Consider the following 18,414-nt stretch of genomic DNA (forward strand, 5'->3'; position numbering starts at 1 on the left):
TTTAAGCTGAAATCAAATAAGTATTCAACCCACTTGTTATGGCAAGCCTATATACTTTCAGGAGTAAAAATGTGCTTAACAAGTCACATAATAAGTTGCATGGGTAATAACAGTGGTTCATATGATTTTTGAATGTTTACCTAATTTCTGTACATATAATTATCTGTAAGGTCCCTCAGTCGAGTAGTGAATTTCAAGCACAGATTCAACCACAAAGACCAGGGAGGTTTTCCAAAACAATGTCTGATTTTTGGTTTAGTTGACACCCAAATGTCTCTCRCCGCGCTTTCAACCATTTAAAAGCACAGATCATTTTAAATGTAAATACATTTATTTTATTCAAAAGATTATTATGTTATCACTGTGCTTTATCTAATAGCAGAACCAAATGACCTGGATTTCAGTTGAGATGACATTTAAAAGTACAAAGCGCAAGTGATCAATGCGTTCGAGATTCTATGCAGATTATTACAGCAATCGTGAAGATCTCCACAGACCCTGCGATGACCTATGCATGGTAACTTGAACATAGACGCTTTACATGACTACATAAGAAGACATGTATAGTTACTGTAGCCTCATTTTAAGGTTGAATGTTACATTAGTTAGTAAGATAGCCTTAACTTTAGGCTATTTACTGTATTTCAAATGTGATATTGAATTGTGTTTGGTTGTTAACGCAACCAAATACAAACCTTTTTACAACGCAAAGTCATCAACAGCTATTGTTTCAATTCAACCCAGGAATCAACTGAAAATAGACAATATACTGTATATTAACCTAGGGTTTCTACCTCTGAATGATTTCAAATGTAATGCTTTTTTTGTAATATTGGATTGTGTTTGTCAATGCAACCAAATTTCAACATTTGAATGAGATGTACACTGTATCTTCTGCTTGGATAGTTCCATCTGTGCCACTGACTTAGTTTGGCTTTAATTCCAGTTTGTTTACAAATCAATAATTAATATGTTGGATTCACGTCTTCATCTCAACCAAAAATCAAAGCTAAAGAGTAGGACTAAATCAAATCAAACTTTAAAAAACTTTAAATTCATGTTTGATTTGATTTTACAAATAAATACATTTTACAAATCAAACCAAATCAAATGTATTTCTATAGCCCTTCTTACATCAGCTGATATCTCAAAGCAATCATTACAGAGGCTGTACCCAAATCATCTCTTGCCTACTACACACTAAAACGACACTCTTTGTACTAATTGTATTATATCTCACTAGGCACAAACTGGTTGAATCACTGTTGTTTCAACCTARTTTGCCAATGTATTGTGAAGTGGAATCTACATGGAAAATTCATTGGATTTGAAAAAAGCCATCAACCAAATCCMCCACTGGTGTGCSTGGCCAAAGAGCTCTATTTTCATGTCATCTGACCAAAGCACCAGTTCCAATCCAAGTGCCAATACCATTTAGCGAACTCCAGGAGTCTACATTTGTTGGTTGACATGAAAATAGAGCTCTTTGGCTATGCATATTTGGCGTAGAAATGAGAATGCATGAGAAGAAAAGGCCAAACTTACTGTAAAATATGGTTGTAATTCTTTGATGTTATGGGGCTATTTTGATTCCACTGGTCCTGAGGGCCATTGTTAAGGTCAACAGCATCATGAACTTTACCCAGTACCAGGATATTTTTTTGCCAAAAACCTAGTTGCCTCTGCCAGGAGGTTGAAACTTGGCTGCAAGTGGATCTTCCAGCAAAACAAGAACCCCAAGCACACATCAAAATCAAGATTTGGCAATGGCCATCTCAGTCTCCGAACTTGAAACCCATGGAAAACCTATGGKTTRAATTGAAGAGGGCAGTCTATAAGCGCAGACGAAGGATATCAAGGATCGGGAAGGATTCTGTATGGAGGAATGGTCTAAGATCCCTCTCAATGTGTTCTCCCTCCTAAAATATATACATTTKTAAAGGCTCAGTGCCATTATCCTCACAAGGTGAGGTATTGAAAGGAATTTTGATCCCTACCTTAAAAATGTTTTTATATTACTTGTTAAACAAAATCTCTTTCTCTGTGCAATTGTATTAGTATAAMATATAATATATATAATTTCCCAATTTTTWGGCATAAAATATAGCACTATAGTTGACCGGGGCAGCTCTAGCAGGGCAGAAATKTGTTGAACTGACTTGTTGGAAAGGTGGCATCCTATGTAACATTAGGCCTGCTGATGTTTAGGTTGCATTTATTGTCTCAATMATTTTTATTGAACAGAGAACGACTGCTGAATGAGGCCTTCTTTCTTAAGTTCTTCGCCTACAACACATTTCTGAAAGCAAAATTTCAACTGGAAAAATCAGGATTGGCAACAACACACATCAATGGCCTCCATCTCCAGAGGCACAAGTGTGACAGAATTTCAGTGATCTTCTTTGACGGCTATGATTTGATGTTCAACTGCGAGCATTTTGTTACTTTCGTGCGATATGGACGGAGCCCTCTGCAGTCAGGTTGGTTTATATATATGTCTTTGTCTGTGATCGTCTTTAGCCAGACCTACTGTATGGGGTCACATTAACATTCATACGTACACTATCTTGTCCATGGATATTAGCACAGCAGCGGGAAGTAGGGKTGCCTAGGGTGCTACAGCACCCCCTGATAAATCAAAATGAAATAAATAATAATACAAATGTATATATATATATCAACAACAGAAAAATCCCACAAAAATAKTGAAGTAGGCCTTTATTACTCCCGYATGACGGAAGAAAAATAGTCCTCAGTCAAAATTGACATTTGTTTTTTTTTACCGCAAGAAATGCTTCATTCTGCAGGAGWTAATATTATAGTAGCCTATGTGAGAGGTTATAGATACAGTCAGTGTCCAGATGTTCAATTAACCCATCGGAACAGTAGACTGTATAGCGCCTCACAATCATCACGCATTACATAGCAGGCACTGCTATCATCCTCTTTTACAACTCTAACGTTAACGTTGACGTTCTCTTCCCAAGTTCCCAAAAGCATTTGGCAATTGGTGTGTATTTGGCGCGCTACAGTTAGGCCATAAAGCTTAGGCTACGCACTAACGCCAGGTAAAAAACGATGATTGAAAAACCTAAATTTAGCCGATAGATATGAATTGCACAAGAATTACACATTTATGGATTTTTTWATGCATTGTTTTATTTTTATTCAGTCAACCAGCGCATTCACTGATGTTTATTACAGTGCTAAATGATGATGAGTCATTAATTAGTCATCAGAATGCCATAATGAACAGTCACGTCATGAAGCATGAGACAGTCCATATCATGATGATCCATCCTCCTGTACAGCATTGCAGACAGGTGTGGATAGGCTCCCCCAACCTTCTTTAAGTGGAATAAAAAAGACCCTGGCAATTTCCCCAGCAGTCTCTCCCAAGCCGCTCTCCTGTCTGTGCAAATTACATGTTTCCCACTTTTCACTGTCTCCTGGGGTGATCATAGCATGCATCGGCTCCACGGCTCAACGTACACTAATAGGACCAGAGACAGGCTTCCCCAGTATGCAAATAGAAGAGATTTCACTCTCAGACTCAGCATGACAATCATTTCCCTGAAGAGGATGATGACTGCTCAGGCTTCCTTGTCTGAGTGAACTCAGGGTCTCATTAATGTCAGAGGATAGGTTCAAGAGACAGGTTTAGTATCAGTTATGATGATGCACTAGTCTCTTTAACACTGGTTGGTTATGTATCCATAATCCTCCACTCTATATTCACTCAAAATGAAATGTAATGATCATATCTTTATTTTACAATCAATATTCGTTTTTTATTATGTATATGTAAAGTATTAAAGGTGGCTGTTGTAAAGACATCTGATTTCAAATTCACTGTCTCGTATTTTCGGTGCCGTTCCAGAGGATAATTGGTGAGAGATGTCTGCCCTCTGCTGGATATACAAGGTAGTAGCGACAATTCTGCTAATAAAAACTCAAACTTTACAAGGATCCATAGGGACAAATAAGGGGGGCACTCTGGTCAAATACTTGGCCCTTTGAGTGGTTGACTACTTCTATGAGGTGTGCAGACGAGTCCAAAGTAAACCACACCACCCCAACCACTTCCTGCCAGCACACACAAACATACAGTACACACACACCACACACACACACACACACACACACACACACACACACAACACACACACACACACACACACACATACACACAACACACACACACACTCACAAACACTTGAATGTTACCAACCTCTTGGTATGTGTTGTTGGAGGGGGTAAACTCATTGTGTTTCATAATTTATGTTCCATATTACCTTACATCTTTACAGTGCCTGTTTGTTTGGAAACAAAAGCAGTCATTAACTATTGACTGGATGATTTTGAAGTGAAAAATGATTCCGGGCGTGTGGATCCGGAGCGGGTCATTTGTCGCTGAAACCCCTGGAGTCTGATTTCAGTCTGGTGAGTAATATGTGATAGTTCTACTGGTTTTATTTAGCGGGGAGATGTGGCGATATTAGTACGGGGAGGGTGTATGGAGTTCAGAAACAACATTCACACACAGTATGGTATACACTTGTAGTGATATTTGAGTTTACTTATACACAGTATTTGCTATGTTTTTTAATATAACATGTATTTTCTGTACAGAGATGAAAAGAAAGAGTGAAATGAGTTGACAAACTTCAGTAAACTGATCGTGCTTATGATAATCAGGACATTGATCACAAGAGTGCGATATAGTCTTTCCTCCACAATGCAGTTCATTGTATTTGTCGAAATGTTAAAACTCCAATAAGGTTAACAGAAATGAGGAAATAACATAGATATCTATCAAAATAGCCATCTCTCATTGCACCTTCTTTAGTTCCATCAGTAAGACATATTAGACACATAATATACATGCAAATACTCTCTTGATGAACAAAAGAACAGGGCCTGGTTTCCCAAAAGCACAAGGCTAAGTTTATCATAGAACCATAGGATCATATGGTTCTAACGAAGAACTTAGCCTTAAGATGCTTTTGGGAAACCGTGCACAGAACAGTCTCCAATAACAACACGTGGGTAGCCAGCGTTGTCATGGTGCCTTGCCGATGATTAGAATGCTCATGAGGAAGACCATAATAAAAAAGATCCACATGAAGAACCTGTCCATCACCTTGGCAACCCTCTTCCACTCCGCCCCCTTGGCGCAGGTGGCCCTCTGCTCCCGGAAGCAGTTGGCAATGTACTCCACGTTCCGCACCAGCTTGGAGTCCACCCCGGGTAAGCTGCTGCCGTGACTACAGAACACACAGGGGCCAAAGGTTACTGAGGCCACCGCAGCAGCGACCACGGCTGTCTTTTCATCCTCCGGACAGCAGGGCGGAGCTTCCTTGCAGCAATCCCCCAGGGGGAGGTTCCTGTTGGACTCAAAGCCCTCGTATTTGGAGCTGGAGAGATGGTTCTTCTCATCTCTGGTGATGTGGTGTTGGTGTCGGGGCTTGGAGTGACGTTGGGGTCCAGGAGTCTGGGGTCTGGGGTGTTTGTGTCGGTACTGGTTCTCTCGGCCGCTGTTGCCCTCCGGTTTCCCATTGGCCTGGTGGTGGGGGCTGACGTTGGGTTGGTGGACATCGTCCTGGCCAAAATGTGATGAGGAGGAGGAGGAGGAAGAGGTGGCAGTGGCACAGTTCTCTCCCACCTCGTAGACAAAGAAGATCTTGGACATGTAGTCGATGATGAGGACTTTGGCCCAGTGGGGGACGGGTTTGGCCTCGGCCCCACAGAAATGGATGTTCATGATGAAGATGGTGAGAGCCGTGGAGGCTGTGATCATCGTCATGGTAGCGATGTAGTACTTTCCTGTGACATACAGGAGAGGGATAAATGAGTTCATCCACATGTACAGCATGCGTGTATGAGATGCATGCGTGTATGAGACGTCACGTGTGTATGAGATTTGCGGTGCGTGTGCGGGTGAGAGAGTTAGAGAAAGATTAAGAGACGGGGGGGGGGTGAGAAAATGCGTACACGCTCACCAATAAGCGGCACACTCTCGGACGGCGGCATACTCTCGGCCACCATGAGCTGGAAGACAGTCAGGGCCAGCAACACAGTGACCCCCAGGGACACCTTCTCCCCAGAGTCAGCCGGCAGGTAGAAGCCCAGCGGAGCCAGGAAGGAGATGAGGAAGCAGGGCAGGAGAAGGTTAAAGATGTAGAAGGAGGAACGGCGCTGGAGCAGGACGGTGTACGTGATGTCAGGGTAGGGGTCGGAGCAGCAGCCGTACATAATGACGTTCTTGGTGGCCGGCATGCCGTGGCATTCCCATTCAACGTTCTCCACGAAATCAGACAGGTCCCCGCTGTCCATGCCCATGGCTATGTCAACCTGGGAAGAGACATAGGAATAGAGGGTGAAATATAATAGGAGCGTAATAGCGGTGTTTTAGCAGGACATGTGTAGTGCGCACACACACACACACACACAATGAGTTTGCCTGCATCGATAATGGCAGAATGATATCACCACACACCGAGGAATGTATGTGTCTGCATGTCTGCGGTAGGGCAGTCTGAAGCAGTAGGACAGGCCGGTGCACAATTGGCCCAGCGCCGTCCGGGTTTGGCCGGTGTAGGCCGTCTGTCACGCCCTGACCTTAGTTATCTTTGTTTTCTTTATTATTTTGGTTAGGTCAGGGTGTGACGAGGGTGGTATGGGTGATTTTGTCTTGTCTAGGGTTTTGGGTATGTCTAGGTGTGTGTGTGTAGTCTAGGCATTATGTAGGTCTATGGTGGCCTGGATTGGTTCCCAATCAGAGGCAGCTGTTTATCATTGTCTCTGATTGGGGATCCTATTTAGGTTGCCATTTTCCAGTTTGGTTTGTGGGTGATTGTCTATGTGATGTTGCATGTTTGCACTCAGTGTTATAGCGGTCACGTTCGTTTTGTTATTTTGTATTGTTTGTTAAGTGCTCTTCATTATAAAAAAAGAAGATGTATTCACATCACGCTGCGCTTTGGTCTCCTCACTACGACGTTCGTGACACCGTCATTGTAAATAAGAATTTGTTCTTAACTGACTTGCCTAATTAAATAAAGGTTAAATTAAAAAAATATATATATATATATGATCTGTGGATGGATTCCCATCCTGTATACCTGGTTGCCGTTGTATGTCCAGGAGCCAAAGGTGAGGTTGCACTCCTGGCTGTCGAAGGGGAAGTAGGACACGTCCACCACACAGGAGCTCTTGGTGATGGCCGGAGCATCCCATGTTATCTCCCCATTATAGCGCAGCACCACGTTAGTGTCTACCGGCCCTGAGAAGTCATCATCCGCCCTGAGGAGGAACAGGGAAAGTAGTACCTGTACACTGTAATAACATGGCTATTATCTTTGACATTTTAGTCTGAGTGATTTACACGAGCAATTAGGGTTAAGTGCCTCGCTCAAGTGCACATCGACAGATCGTTCACCTAGTCAGCTCGGTGATTCGAACCAGCGACCTTTCAGTTATTGGCCCAACGCGCTCAACCACTGGCTACCTGCCGCCTTACCATGTCAATACTATAGTATAACATCCTTCTACTGTATATGGGACCATCTTCCTCAATATATATATATATACTTTGCATTAATACATGACCAATTCATGGACCAACAGTTAATGTGAATAAGGGAGGTTGTTTCTAGATAGTATAAGTCATTCCGATATCATGATACTGTGGCTGTATATAGCTGTGTGACGTACGGGCGTACTTGTTATAGAGGACGAGGTCAGGCCTCCACACCAGGCTGCTGGGGATACGTATGACCTCCAGGCCATCGTAGTCCTCCTTGTCCCACCTCAGGTAGGCATCGTGCCACGTCTGACGGATCCACAGGTACGCTATCAATACCTGGTTCCTCTCGTCCTGCATACATAGACACAGTAATAAACATACAGATAGATGCAGGTTCACACACACACACACACACACACACAGATGCCGCAGACACGCACACACACAGACACACACACACACAGAGATGCCGCCGACACACACTCACAAACACATACACACTGTCACGTTCCTGACCTGTTTTCTTTTGTCTTGTATTTATTTAGTTGGTCAGGGCGTGAGTTGGGTGGGTTTGTCTATGTGTGATTTTCTATGTTGGGATTTTGTGTTCGGCCTGGTATGATTCTCATTCAGAGGCAGCTGTCAATCGTTGTCCCTGATTGAGAATCATACTAAGGCAGCCGGGGTTTCACGTGTGTTTGGTGGGTGATTGTTTCCGTGTTTGTATTCGTGCCACACGGGACTGTTGTCGGTTGTACTCATTTTTGTTATTTTGTTTCGTGTTAGTCTTCAGTTTCGTTTTAATAAATGATCATGAGCACTACCCACTCTGCGTGTTGGTCCGATCCATGCTCCTCCTCGTCTGAGGAGGAGAACGACTATGACGACCGTTCACACACACACACAACACACACACACACACACACACACACAACACACACACACACACACACACACACACACACACACACACCACACACACACACACACACAACACACACAACACACACACACACCACACACACAAGGTAAGGGAAATATGCTACTGTACATGTGTATGTCTCTCTTCCCTCTATTCTCTCTCTCTCTCTCTCTCTTTCCCTCTCCTCTCTCTCTCTCTCTCTCTCTCTTCTCTCTCTCTCTCTCTCTCTCTATTCTCTCTCTCTCTCTCTCTCCTCTCTCCTCTCTTTCTCTCTCGTCTCTCTCTATTTCTCCTCACTCTTCCTCTCTCTCTCTCTCTCTGTCACTCAATAACCCACTAAAGTCTCAGACTAGCTGTCAGACACAGTGAAATCCAGACCCGGCTGGGGTTTAGGGAGTATCACTGCCAGAACCTGATGCACTGCTTAACCAAAGCAGGGAACCAAGGAGAGTAAAGGAACATTCACTACACACACACTCACATACACACACACACACACACAGGTCACACACGCGTAATGAGTCTGTCTGCGTTTCCAAGTGGCAGGATGACATCATCACAGAGACGAGGATGAAGGCAGTAGGACAGATGTCTCATCTCTCTTCAGAGTGCACCGGACAGGATACACTTAGTTACTTAGTCAGACACACAGACACACAGAACGGGAGGTTGACCCTCCGCTGGACTGAAACAGGAGACGGCTGAGTAACTGTAGGCCTGTACAGTAGGAGGTCTGACGTCTCTCAGACCTCCTGGCTGACTACTGCACCTTGTCATCAGTGACCTCTAATACTAATCTGCACTCAATTGCATTTGCACTATGCGCACCTCCGCACAACACTGTATATATTCACCATGGCAACACCCCTCCCTCTGCTTATGTAGATAGATCCCCTCTGTAAATGGTGTATTGCCACTGTAATCAGCCTATGCTCCAGAGTTTTGGTTTATGGTCACTGTTCCGATATTGTATATTCTGTATGACGTCCATCTGGACTTGTGTCTGTATTCTGTTCAATTATCGTCTATTGCTGGCAGCACCTTCTCACTAAGGCAAATTCTGGGTATGTGTAAATGTACTTGGCGAATAAAGGTGATTCTGATTCTCATGCACATCAACAGAGGAACCAATACAATCAACTGGGTAACTAATACAGTGAGGGCATCTTGGCGGACCTATCTGCCCTGTCCGGATGCATGTTAAAGATACAGTACATATGCCTTTCATGCTTAGGTGAAAGACCAGGTGAGTCACAGAGATGACTGACTTTATACTATATACAGACTATACTGTCTTACCAATGAACAGAGCAGCACTGGCAATTGATGCCTTTCTCTCACAATGCTTAATGATCAAAAGTACATGATCTCTCTCTACAATATCGTTCAGAAGAGTTATCCTCATTATACACGCGCAAACTATTTGATCAAGRATTACATTTTGTCAAAGCCTCATTGTGAGAGAAGCCAGTCATAGATTGCCAGTGGTGCTCTGCTCATTGTCGAGACACAGTCAGTAATCTCTGAGACTCACCATGTCTTTGATCTGGGAGAGAGTAATCTGCAGGGTGACGTTCAGGGCTTTGTCTGTGTCCTCCACCGGCCGCAGGGCGTTTGAGTAGTTCTCCATCAGGTCGGTGAGCAGCTGTTGAGCGTACCGGCCCTGAGCCGAGTGAGCCACTGCGATAGGAGAATATAGAAGTTATTTGTTGCAGTCTCCCTTTATAGGTGTAGACTCTGAGGGGTCAAAGCCTTAATGGCACAGGTGGCATGATATTGGCCCCATGGAATGCTGGTTCAAGCCCCCCTCCACAGCTACCCCATTTAATCCACCTGAGCACCAATTAAAGGATGACCTTGTTTGGAGAGGGTATGGTCTGGAGAATGTGTGATGCATGGGTCGAAGTGCCCAAGGGGCATGCCGAACAATCAGTGGTGTAAAGTACTTAAGTAAAAATACTTTAAAGTACTTCTTAAGTAGATTTGGGAGTATCTGTACTTTACTTTACTATTTATATTTTTGACTACTTTTACTTTTACTTCACTACATTCCTAAAGAAAATTATGTATTTTTAACTCCATACATTTTCCCTGGCACCCAAAAGTTCTAGTTACAATTTGAAAGCTTAGCAGTAAAGGAAAAAGGTCCAATTCACACATTTATCAGGAGAATGGTCATCCCTACTGCCTCTGATCTGGTGGACTCACTAAACATAAATGCTCCCTTTGTAAATGATGTCTGAGTGTTGGAGTGTGCCCATGCATGGCTGTCAAAAAAAGTTATWAAAAAACGAAATTGTGCCATCTGGTTTGCTCAATATAAGGACTTTGATGTGTAGCATTTACTTTTACTTTGTACTTTTACTCAAGTATGACAATTGAGTACTTTTTCCACCACTGTACTTAAGTACAGTACATTTAAAATGTGATACTCAAGTAGTATTTTACTCGGTTACTTTCACTTTTACTTGCGTCATTTTATATTAAGGTATCTTTACATTTACTCAAGTATGACACCTGAATACTTTTTCCACCTCTGCGAACAATCCAATGTGTAAAATGAGAGCACTTATATTTATAAAAATACTTTATGTTGTGAACTATAAAAGCAAAAATGTCGATCTAGGTCAGAACAAAAATTGACTGGCAATAGTATATAAAATGAGACATAGAGAAATATAATCTTTAGATTTCCATAGACTAAACCCCTAAAGCTTTCCACAAAATGTCCAAAGTACAACACAAGTGTCACTGACTTACCCTGGAGCAACATCGTAGCAAAGCACACAACTGGAACCATCTTCTGCATTTTGGATGAATAAATCCAGAAGGAAACTGGAGGGTGTTGGAGCAAAATAAATAACCACTCCTTGGTTTAAATCCATTCAGGTTTACATGATGCCCATTCAACCCCAATTGAACTCAATTGCTGATCACATCCTTTAATTTCCGTTCGTCCTCTTCGCGCTTCAGGGCAGCGCTTATTGCTTGGCAGAGGAGGCTGCATGGCCGCTCAGACACGGAATAGGACCCCAGCTATCACGTAGCACGCGCAGACCGAGAGAAACTAGATGCCCTCCCGAGCATCGGCTTAGTGCACACAGGATCTATTCAGCTGTCAATCAAACGCTTGGCAGGTGGGCTCGCAACAGGCTGTGGGTCATATGAGATAAATGCAGAAGATTCAGTCAATATAATAGTGGACCAACAGTCTTCAAACATAATTGCATGGGTATCCAGTTCGGATATGGCATAGGAATGGTTGTGTGGTTTTATGGTCATGGATGCTGTGGCAGTCAAATGGTTATAGCCTACAATTCTCTGGATGTTGGGGTTGGTTGCCTTGGAGGGCCCTCAGGGGACCTGGGTAATAGGGCACCGAGGGAAGAGATGGTAGAGGATTATATCTGGGTGGTAAAACCAGTAGATGTGTTCTTATGAGGGTATTAAAGTCAAAGACACACAGTTGTCTTCAGAAACATCAACCTGGGACCTACCTAGCTAGCACATTTGGTTCCTTGGAAGTTGTGGGAACGTACGTTTTTGGTTTCCCATTGGTTCTGGGAACGAAGCCATACGTTTCGTGACCGTTAAAACTGAAGGTTTTCTAAACGTTCAAGAACAGAAGTGAAACATTTCTGGGAATGTACATTTTTTGGTTGCAGGGAGGTTCTGAGAAATCTCTGCTGTCTATCCAAGGAGTTAGTTAGTCCACAAGAATGCCATGTTTTTTTTTTACTCATTAAAAGCTGTTCATTTTAGTCTATTCAAAGACCCTTTTTCAAAGGAAACAAGCACCTGAACACACTTAACAAGACAGAGGATAGAGAGAGTGTTTACTTGTGTTTTTTATGGAAAGTTAATGCTCTCAGAACATGACTTTAAATAGAACCATAAGAAAACCTGTAGAAATTGTTATGCTGAAGTACTGAAATTCCCACAGAAAAACGTTGTTTCTTAACATTCTCTGAACAATTTAAGAAGATGACTTTAAATAGAACCATGGGGAAACCTTTTTATTTATTTTTTTATACTTTCACCCCTTTTTTCTCCCCAATTGGTAGTTACAGTTTTGTCCCATCGCTGCAACCCATCGCTACGGACTCGGGAGAGGCAAAGGTCAAGAGCCATGCGTCCTCCGAAACATGACCCTGCCAAGCCGCACTGCTTCTTGACACACTGCACGCTTAACCCGGAAGCCAGCCGCACCAATTTGTTGCAGGAAACACCTTCCAGCTGGCGACCGAGGTCAGCTTGCAGGTGCGCGGACTACTACAAGGAGTCGCTAGAACATGATGGGGCAAGAAAATCCCCTGTCACACAGCCTGGGATCGAACCCAGGTCTGTAGTGACGCCTCAAGCACTGCGATGCAGTGCCTTAGACCGCTGCGGCACTCGGCAGGCCACATGAGGAAACCTGTAGGAAATATTATGGGAAGGTTGAATGCAAAATAACCATAGGACAACCACACTCTCACCAGGCTCTGAGAAACATATGGTTCTCAGAACCTTATGCGCTAGCTGGGTAAGCTGTTACCAACCGGACATTCACTCAGATCTCTTCTCACATTACTGAGTATCATTGGACCTATACTTTGAGCCTAAATGCCTTAGCTTGTCTCAACTCTGTCAGGAGACTTGGTGGTGTGCCAGGGGAGAGATATTCATCAGGATGAAAAGGGGAGGTACAAAACAAGCTTAGGAAACCTGAGGCTGGGTATGTATGTAGCTTGATAGCAGCTGTTGTTGTGCAGCAGGGGAGTTTGCATGGTGTCGCGAAAGGGGTGCTGAGGCCTGACTCCAGAGTCCACACACACAGTAGTACACTCTTAGAAAAAAGGGTTCCAAAAGGGTTCTTTGTGGAGGGGTAGGACTTTACCAAGAACCGTTTTCATCCTAAGAATAGTTTTTCGAAGAAAGGGTTCTTTGATGATTCTTTGCAAGTGTTATGATATGGGGGGAAGGTGTTAGGATATGGACAAACACACTATCCAGGTTACACTTCCACACTATTCCCCCAGGGGGCAGCAGAAAACCTTTTCCAGTTGTTGAGCCTGGCTGATAAGCACATTAGGTATTGCCAATTAAGGTGATCGTCAGTCAGTGTCCCAGTTTGCAGCTGAACAAATAATAATCCGCTTGGACTGGCTAACCAAGAGGTCAAGTGAGACAGAGTTGGCCTTGGACAAAGGTAAGGTTGCTGTCTCCCTGGGCACATGAGCATTTTGCACGGTCCTCAAATGCTATTTTCTCACATACAGTGCATTCAGAAACTATTCAGACCCCTTGACCTTTTCCACATTTTGTTGCATTACAGCCTTGTTTTAAAATTTATATTTTTTTGTATCCTTCATCAATCTACACACAATACCCCATAATGACAAAGCAAAAACAGTTGTTTTATGTTTGTACAAATGTTATCACATTTGCATAAGTATTCTGACCCATTACTCAAAACTTTGTTGAAGCACCTTTGGCAGTGATTACAGCCTCAACTCTTCTTAGCTATGATGATACAAGCTTGGAACACCTGTATTTGGGGAGTTTCTCCCATTCTTCTCTGCAGATCCTCTCAAGCTCTGTCAGGTTGGATGGGGAGCATCGCTGCACATCTATTTTCAGGTCTCTCCAGAGATGTTCGATCAGGTTCAAGTCCGGGCTCTAGCTGGGCCACTCAAGGACATTCAGAGACCTGTCAAAAAGCCACTCCTGCATTGTCATGGCTGTGTGCTTAGGGTCGTTGTCCTGTCGGAAGGTGAACCTTCGCCCCAGTCTGAGGTCTTGAGCACTCTGGAGCAGGTTTTCATTAAGGATCTCTCTGTACTTTGCTCCGTTCATCTTTCCCTCAATCCTGACTAGTCTCCCAGTCCCTGCCGCTGAAAAACATCCCCACAACACGAGCCCGAGGGGACGCAAAACCCGACAGGAAATCCACGTCAGTGACTCAACCCACTCAAATAGTATAGTGGGGGAAAAAAGCCTGGTATGACGTGATGCACCCTTCCTAAGAATGGCATGGGAGAGCGCGAGCAAGCCAATGACTCAGCCCTCATAACAGGGTCAGAGGCAGAGAGAGGGGAGCCAGCCAGGCAGAGACAGCAAGGGTGGTTCGTCACTCCAGTGCCTTGGAGTTCACCTTCGCACCCGGGGGCCAGACTACACTCAATCATAGGACCTACTGAAGAGCTAACACTTCAGTAAAGACTTAAAGGTTGAGAACGAGTCTGCGTCTCTCACATGATCGGAAGACCATTCCATAAAAATGGAACTCTCTAGGGGAAAGCCCTGCCTTCAGCTGTTTACTTGGAAATTCTATGAACAACAATGAGGAATGCGTCTTGTGACCGTAGCGTACATGTAGGTATGTAAGGCAGGACCAAATCGGAGAGATGGGTAGGAGGAAGTCCATGTAACGCTTTGTAAGTTAACAGTAAAAACTTGAAATTAAGCCTTAACAGGAAGCCAGCACTGGAGTAATATGATCAAATGTTTTGGTTCTTGTCAAGATTCTAGCAGTTGTATTTAGCACTAGAAAAAGTTTATTTAGTGCTTCTTCACCTGCATTGCTTGCTGTTTGGGGTTTGGGGTTTTAGGCTGGGTTTCTGTACAGCACTTCGAGATATTAGCTGATGTACGAAGGGCTATATAAAATAAACTTGATTTGATTTAGTGCATTATCTGGGTAGCCGGAGACTAGAGCATTGCAGTAGTCTCATCTTGAAGTGACAAAAGCATGGATTAGCTTTTCTGCATCGTTTTTGGACAGATATTTTGGATTTTTGTGATGTTACTAAGATGGAAAAAAGAGTAACGCCAAGGTCTTTCAGTTTTATTTGAGACAACTGTACAACCATCGAGAATCATTGTCAGATCCGACAGCAGATCTCTTTGTTTCTTGGGACCTAGAACAAGCATTTCTGTTTGGTCCGAGTTCAAAAGTAAAACATTTGCCGACATCCACTTCCTTATGTCTGAAATACAGGCTTCCAGGCTAGATCATTTTGGGGCTTCACCATGTTTTATTGAAATGTACATCTGTGTGTCGTCTGCATACCAGTGAAAGTTGACATTGTGTTTCCTAATGGCATCACCAAGAGGTAGCATATATAGTGAAAACAATGGTGGTCATAGAACGGAAGTAATAGGATAAAGTAATCCCTCTAACCCCCCCCCCTTAAAAGAGTTAGATGCACTATTGTAAAGTGGTTGTTCCACTGGATATCATAAGGTGAATGCACCAATTTGTAAGTCGCTCTGGATAAGAGCGTCTGCTAAATGACTTAAATGTAAATGTAATGATTCTAGAACACTTCTGAATCTGAATAAGCTTTTTAATTGTATTTTGTTCATTTTAAATAGTGCCTGAGCGTTAGTGTTTACTTCATTGTTTAAACTTAAACATCAGGAGTTTGTTTTAAACTGTACCTACATGGGAATATTTGTACATGTATCGGCATTCCTTAAAAACCGCTTAGATGTAAAGTTCCCCGTTTTACATAGGATGTGAAATCTGAAACCACTTGAAGCTTGGATGTCCCTCCTACCATTTAATTTGTTCTTCCGACTGTCCATCAACTCCTGGCTAAACCCTATGTCACAGCCACTGACAAAGCACAAGCCTGCAATACATTGTAGCGCAGCAGGAGAGAGTGGTTTCATCACTATAGCACATTCAGAGATCGACTTAGAGCCATTCATCTGAAATAATTCATAGATTTTAAACAAAAAACACTTTCTGTTTTGTCATTGTTGGACAATATGCGATGAAAGGCAAGTTCCTAACAAGTTCAGGAAGCCAAGCTAGAGCTCTGTGTGATGTTCACAGATGTTTTGATCAAGAGAGATCTTAACAGAATATGCACATTTTCTCCAACACTAAACATACAAATATGTATTTTACAGTTATAAGGAAGGTGAAATCCTATAGTTAGTGGTTTGATAATTGGATTATACTATATTTAGAAAGAATATATAGTACCAGTCAAAAGTTGGGACACGCCTACTCATTCAAGGGTTTTTCTTTATTTTGACTATTTTCTACATTGTAGAAACATCAAAACATCAAAACTATGAAATAACACATATGGAATCATGTAGTAACCAAAAAAGTGTTAAACAAATCAAAATACATTTTATATTTGAGATTCTTCAAAGTAGTCACCCTTTGCCTTGATAACAGCTTTTCACTCTTGGCATTCTCTCAACCAGCTTCATGCGAAATGCTTTTCTAACAGTCTTGAAGGAGTTCCCACATATACTGAGCAATTGTTGGCTGCTTTTCCTTCACTCTGCGGTCCAACTCATCCCAAACCATCTCAATTGGGTTGAGGTTGGGTGATTGTGGAGGCCGAGTCATCTGATGCAGCACTCCATCACTCTCCTTGTAGGTCAAATAGCCCTTACACAACCTGGAGGTGTGTTGTGTCATTGTCTTGTTGAAAAACAAGTGATAGTCCCACTAAGCGCAAACCAGATGGAATGGAGTATCGCTGCAGAATGCTGTGGTAGCCATGCTGGTTAAGTGTGCCTTGAATTCTAAAGATCTCACAGACAGTGTCACCAGCAAAGCACGCCCACACCATCACACCTCCTCCTCCATGCTTCACGGTGGGAAACACACATGCAGAGACCATCCATTCACATACTCTGCGTCTCACAAAGACATGGCGGTTGTAAACAAAAATCTCAAATTTGGACTCATCCGACCAAAGGGCAGATTTCCACCGGTCTCATGTCCGGTGGAAATCTAGTTTATAGTGTTGATTCAGGAGTTTAATTAACTAGTAAATAGTTAAATTAACACTCCGTGGTGGCGTTAATAACCAGAGTTGTGTGATTATGTCATTTTTACTCTGTGCAAAGTAACACTCAAAACCACACCCAACTATTATCATATATCCCAGCATGCTCTATTGGGAAAGGGAAGGGGGATACCTAGTCAGTTGTACATTGCAGGGTGATTTTCAGAATTGCTTGTTTCAATATCTGTTTTTGCATGCACATTGTCTGATTGATTGATCTTATAAGTAGATAAATAGCATCCATTTATCTAAACTAATCCAATCTGTTTGTAACGTCACCCATTACTGGGTCAGATGGTTATTCCAGTTTACATAATTTAGGTAGTCTCAATAAACAATCCTCCCTCCCAGGCAGTCATTCTGAATGTAGGTTATTAAAAGTTAAAATGGCGAAGTTGCATAAAGATTTGGGAATCCATATATGACGTCATGGTTTTACCATTATCCATGGAGTTTTTAAACTACGGCCCGCGACATGGTCCAATGCGCCAATAAAATCAGCAAAATCTACTTTTTAGTTTTTTCAAATTGCCTGCGTCTTGGAGCTTAAATTGGGATTGTGTATACTATGCTAATGACGATACAACAGAGTAACAGAGAGCAATGTACAATACGGCAAACCTGTTGAAGGCATTTGTGGTAAGTGCATGGAGGCATCTTTATGTACCTCCGCTTTTGTTGGATATCATCACTCTGGCTGGATTCCAATAAGAATTACACTTTGCAAGCCAGCATAATGTGACTTGCAGGCCTAATGTGGCCTGTAAACCAGGAATTTCTGACCACTGTGTTAGTTTCAGTAATGTAGGCCCTGAAAGAAAAGCCATATTATATATGTAATGTAAAAAAAAATGTATAATAAAAATGTAAAAAAATGCGGGTAAGGCTGGTAGAACCATTTTAGAGTGTTCTAGGAAGAACTCTTCATAGAGGGTTCCAGGTATAACCCTTTGCAAAGTGTTCTACCTAGCACCAAAAAGGGTTCCCCTACGGGGACAAACCAAAGAACCCGTAGCACCTTTTTTTCTAAGAGTGTAGGCCTACTTACACAGTATAAACTACACCCAGGGACACACTGATACACACACGCTTGTAGGGGCATTCTTCCCAGTGCAGGCACGCAGGCTGCATTATGGGTAAAAGAGAGCACTGCCAGGTCCACT

The 18,414-nt window shown here is 42.7% G+C and overlaps 1 protein-coding gene across 1 annotated transcript; it reads right to left on the minus strand.

The window, feature by feature from the left end:
• Nucleotides 1–4,539: 4,539 nt before the first annotated feature.
• On the minus strand, nucleotides 4,540–10,115 carry LOC111965481 (neuronal acetylcholine receptor subunit alpha-9-II). The gene is made up of 5 exons (XM_023989659.2): nucleotides 9,985–10,115; nucleotides 7,725–7,879; nucleotides 7,125–7,305; nucleotides 6,003–6,354; nucleotides 4,540–5,826 (listed from the first exon to the last, which is right to left on the minus strand). Exons 1-5 carry the CDS (start codon nucleotides 10,078–10,080, stop codon nucleotides 5,063–5,065), a joined length of 1,548 nt encoding a protein of 515 aa, XP_023845427.2. The 5' UTR covers nucleotides 10,081–10,115; the 3' UTR covers nucleotides 4,540–5,062.
• Between the last annotated feature and the right edge of the window lie 8,299 nt (nucleotides 10,116–18,414).

This window comes from Salvelinus sp. IW2-2015, linkage group LG6.2 (assembly GCF_002910315.2).
Source record: "Salvelinus sp. IW2-2015 linkage group LG6.2, ASM291031v2, whole genome shotgun sequence".
Classification (NCBI taxonomy): Eukaryota; Metazoa; Chordata; class Actinopteri; order Salmoniformes; family Salmonidae; genus Salvelinus; species Salvelinus sp. IW2-2015.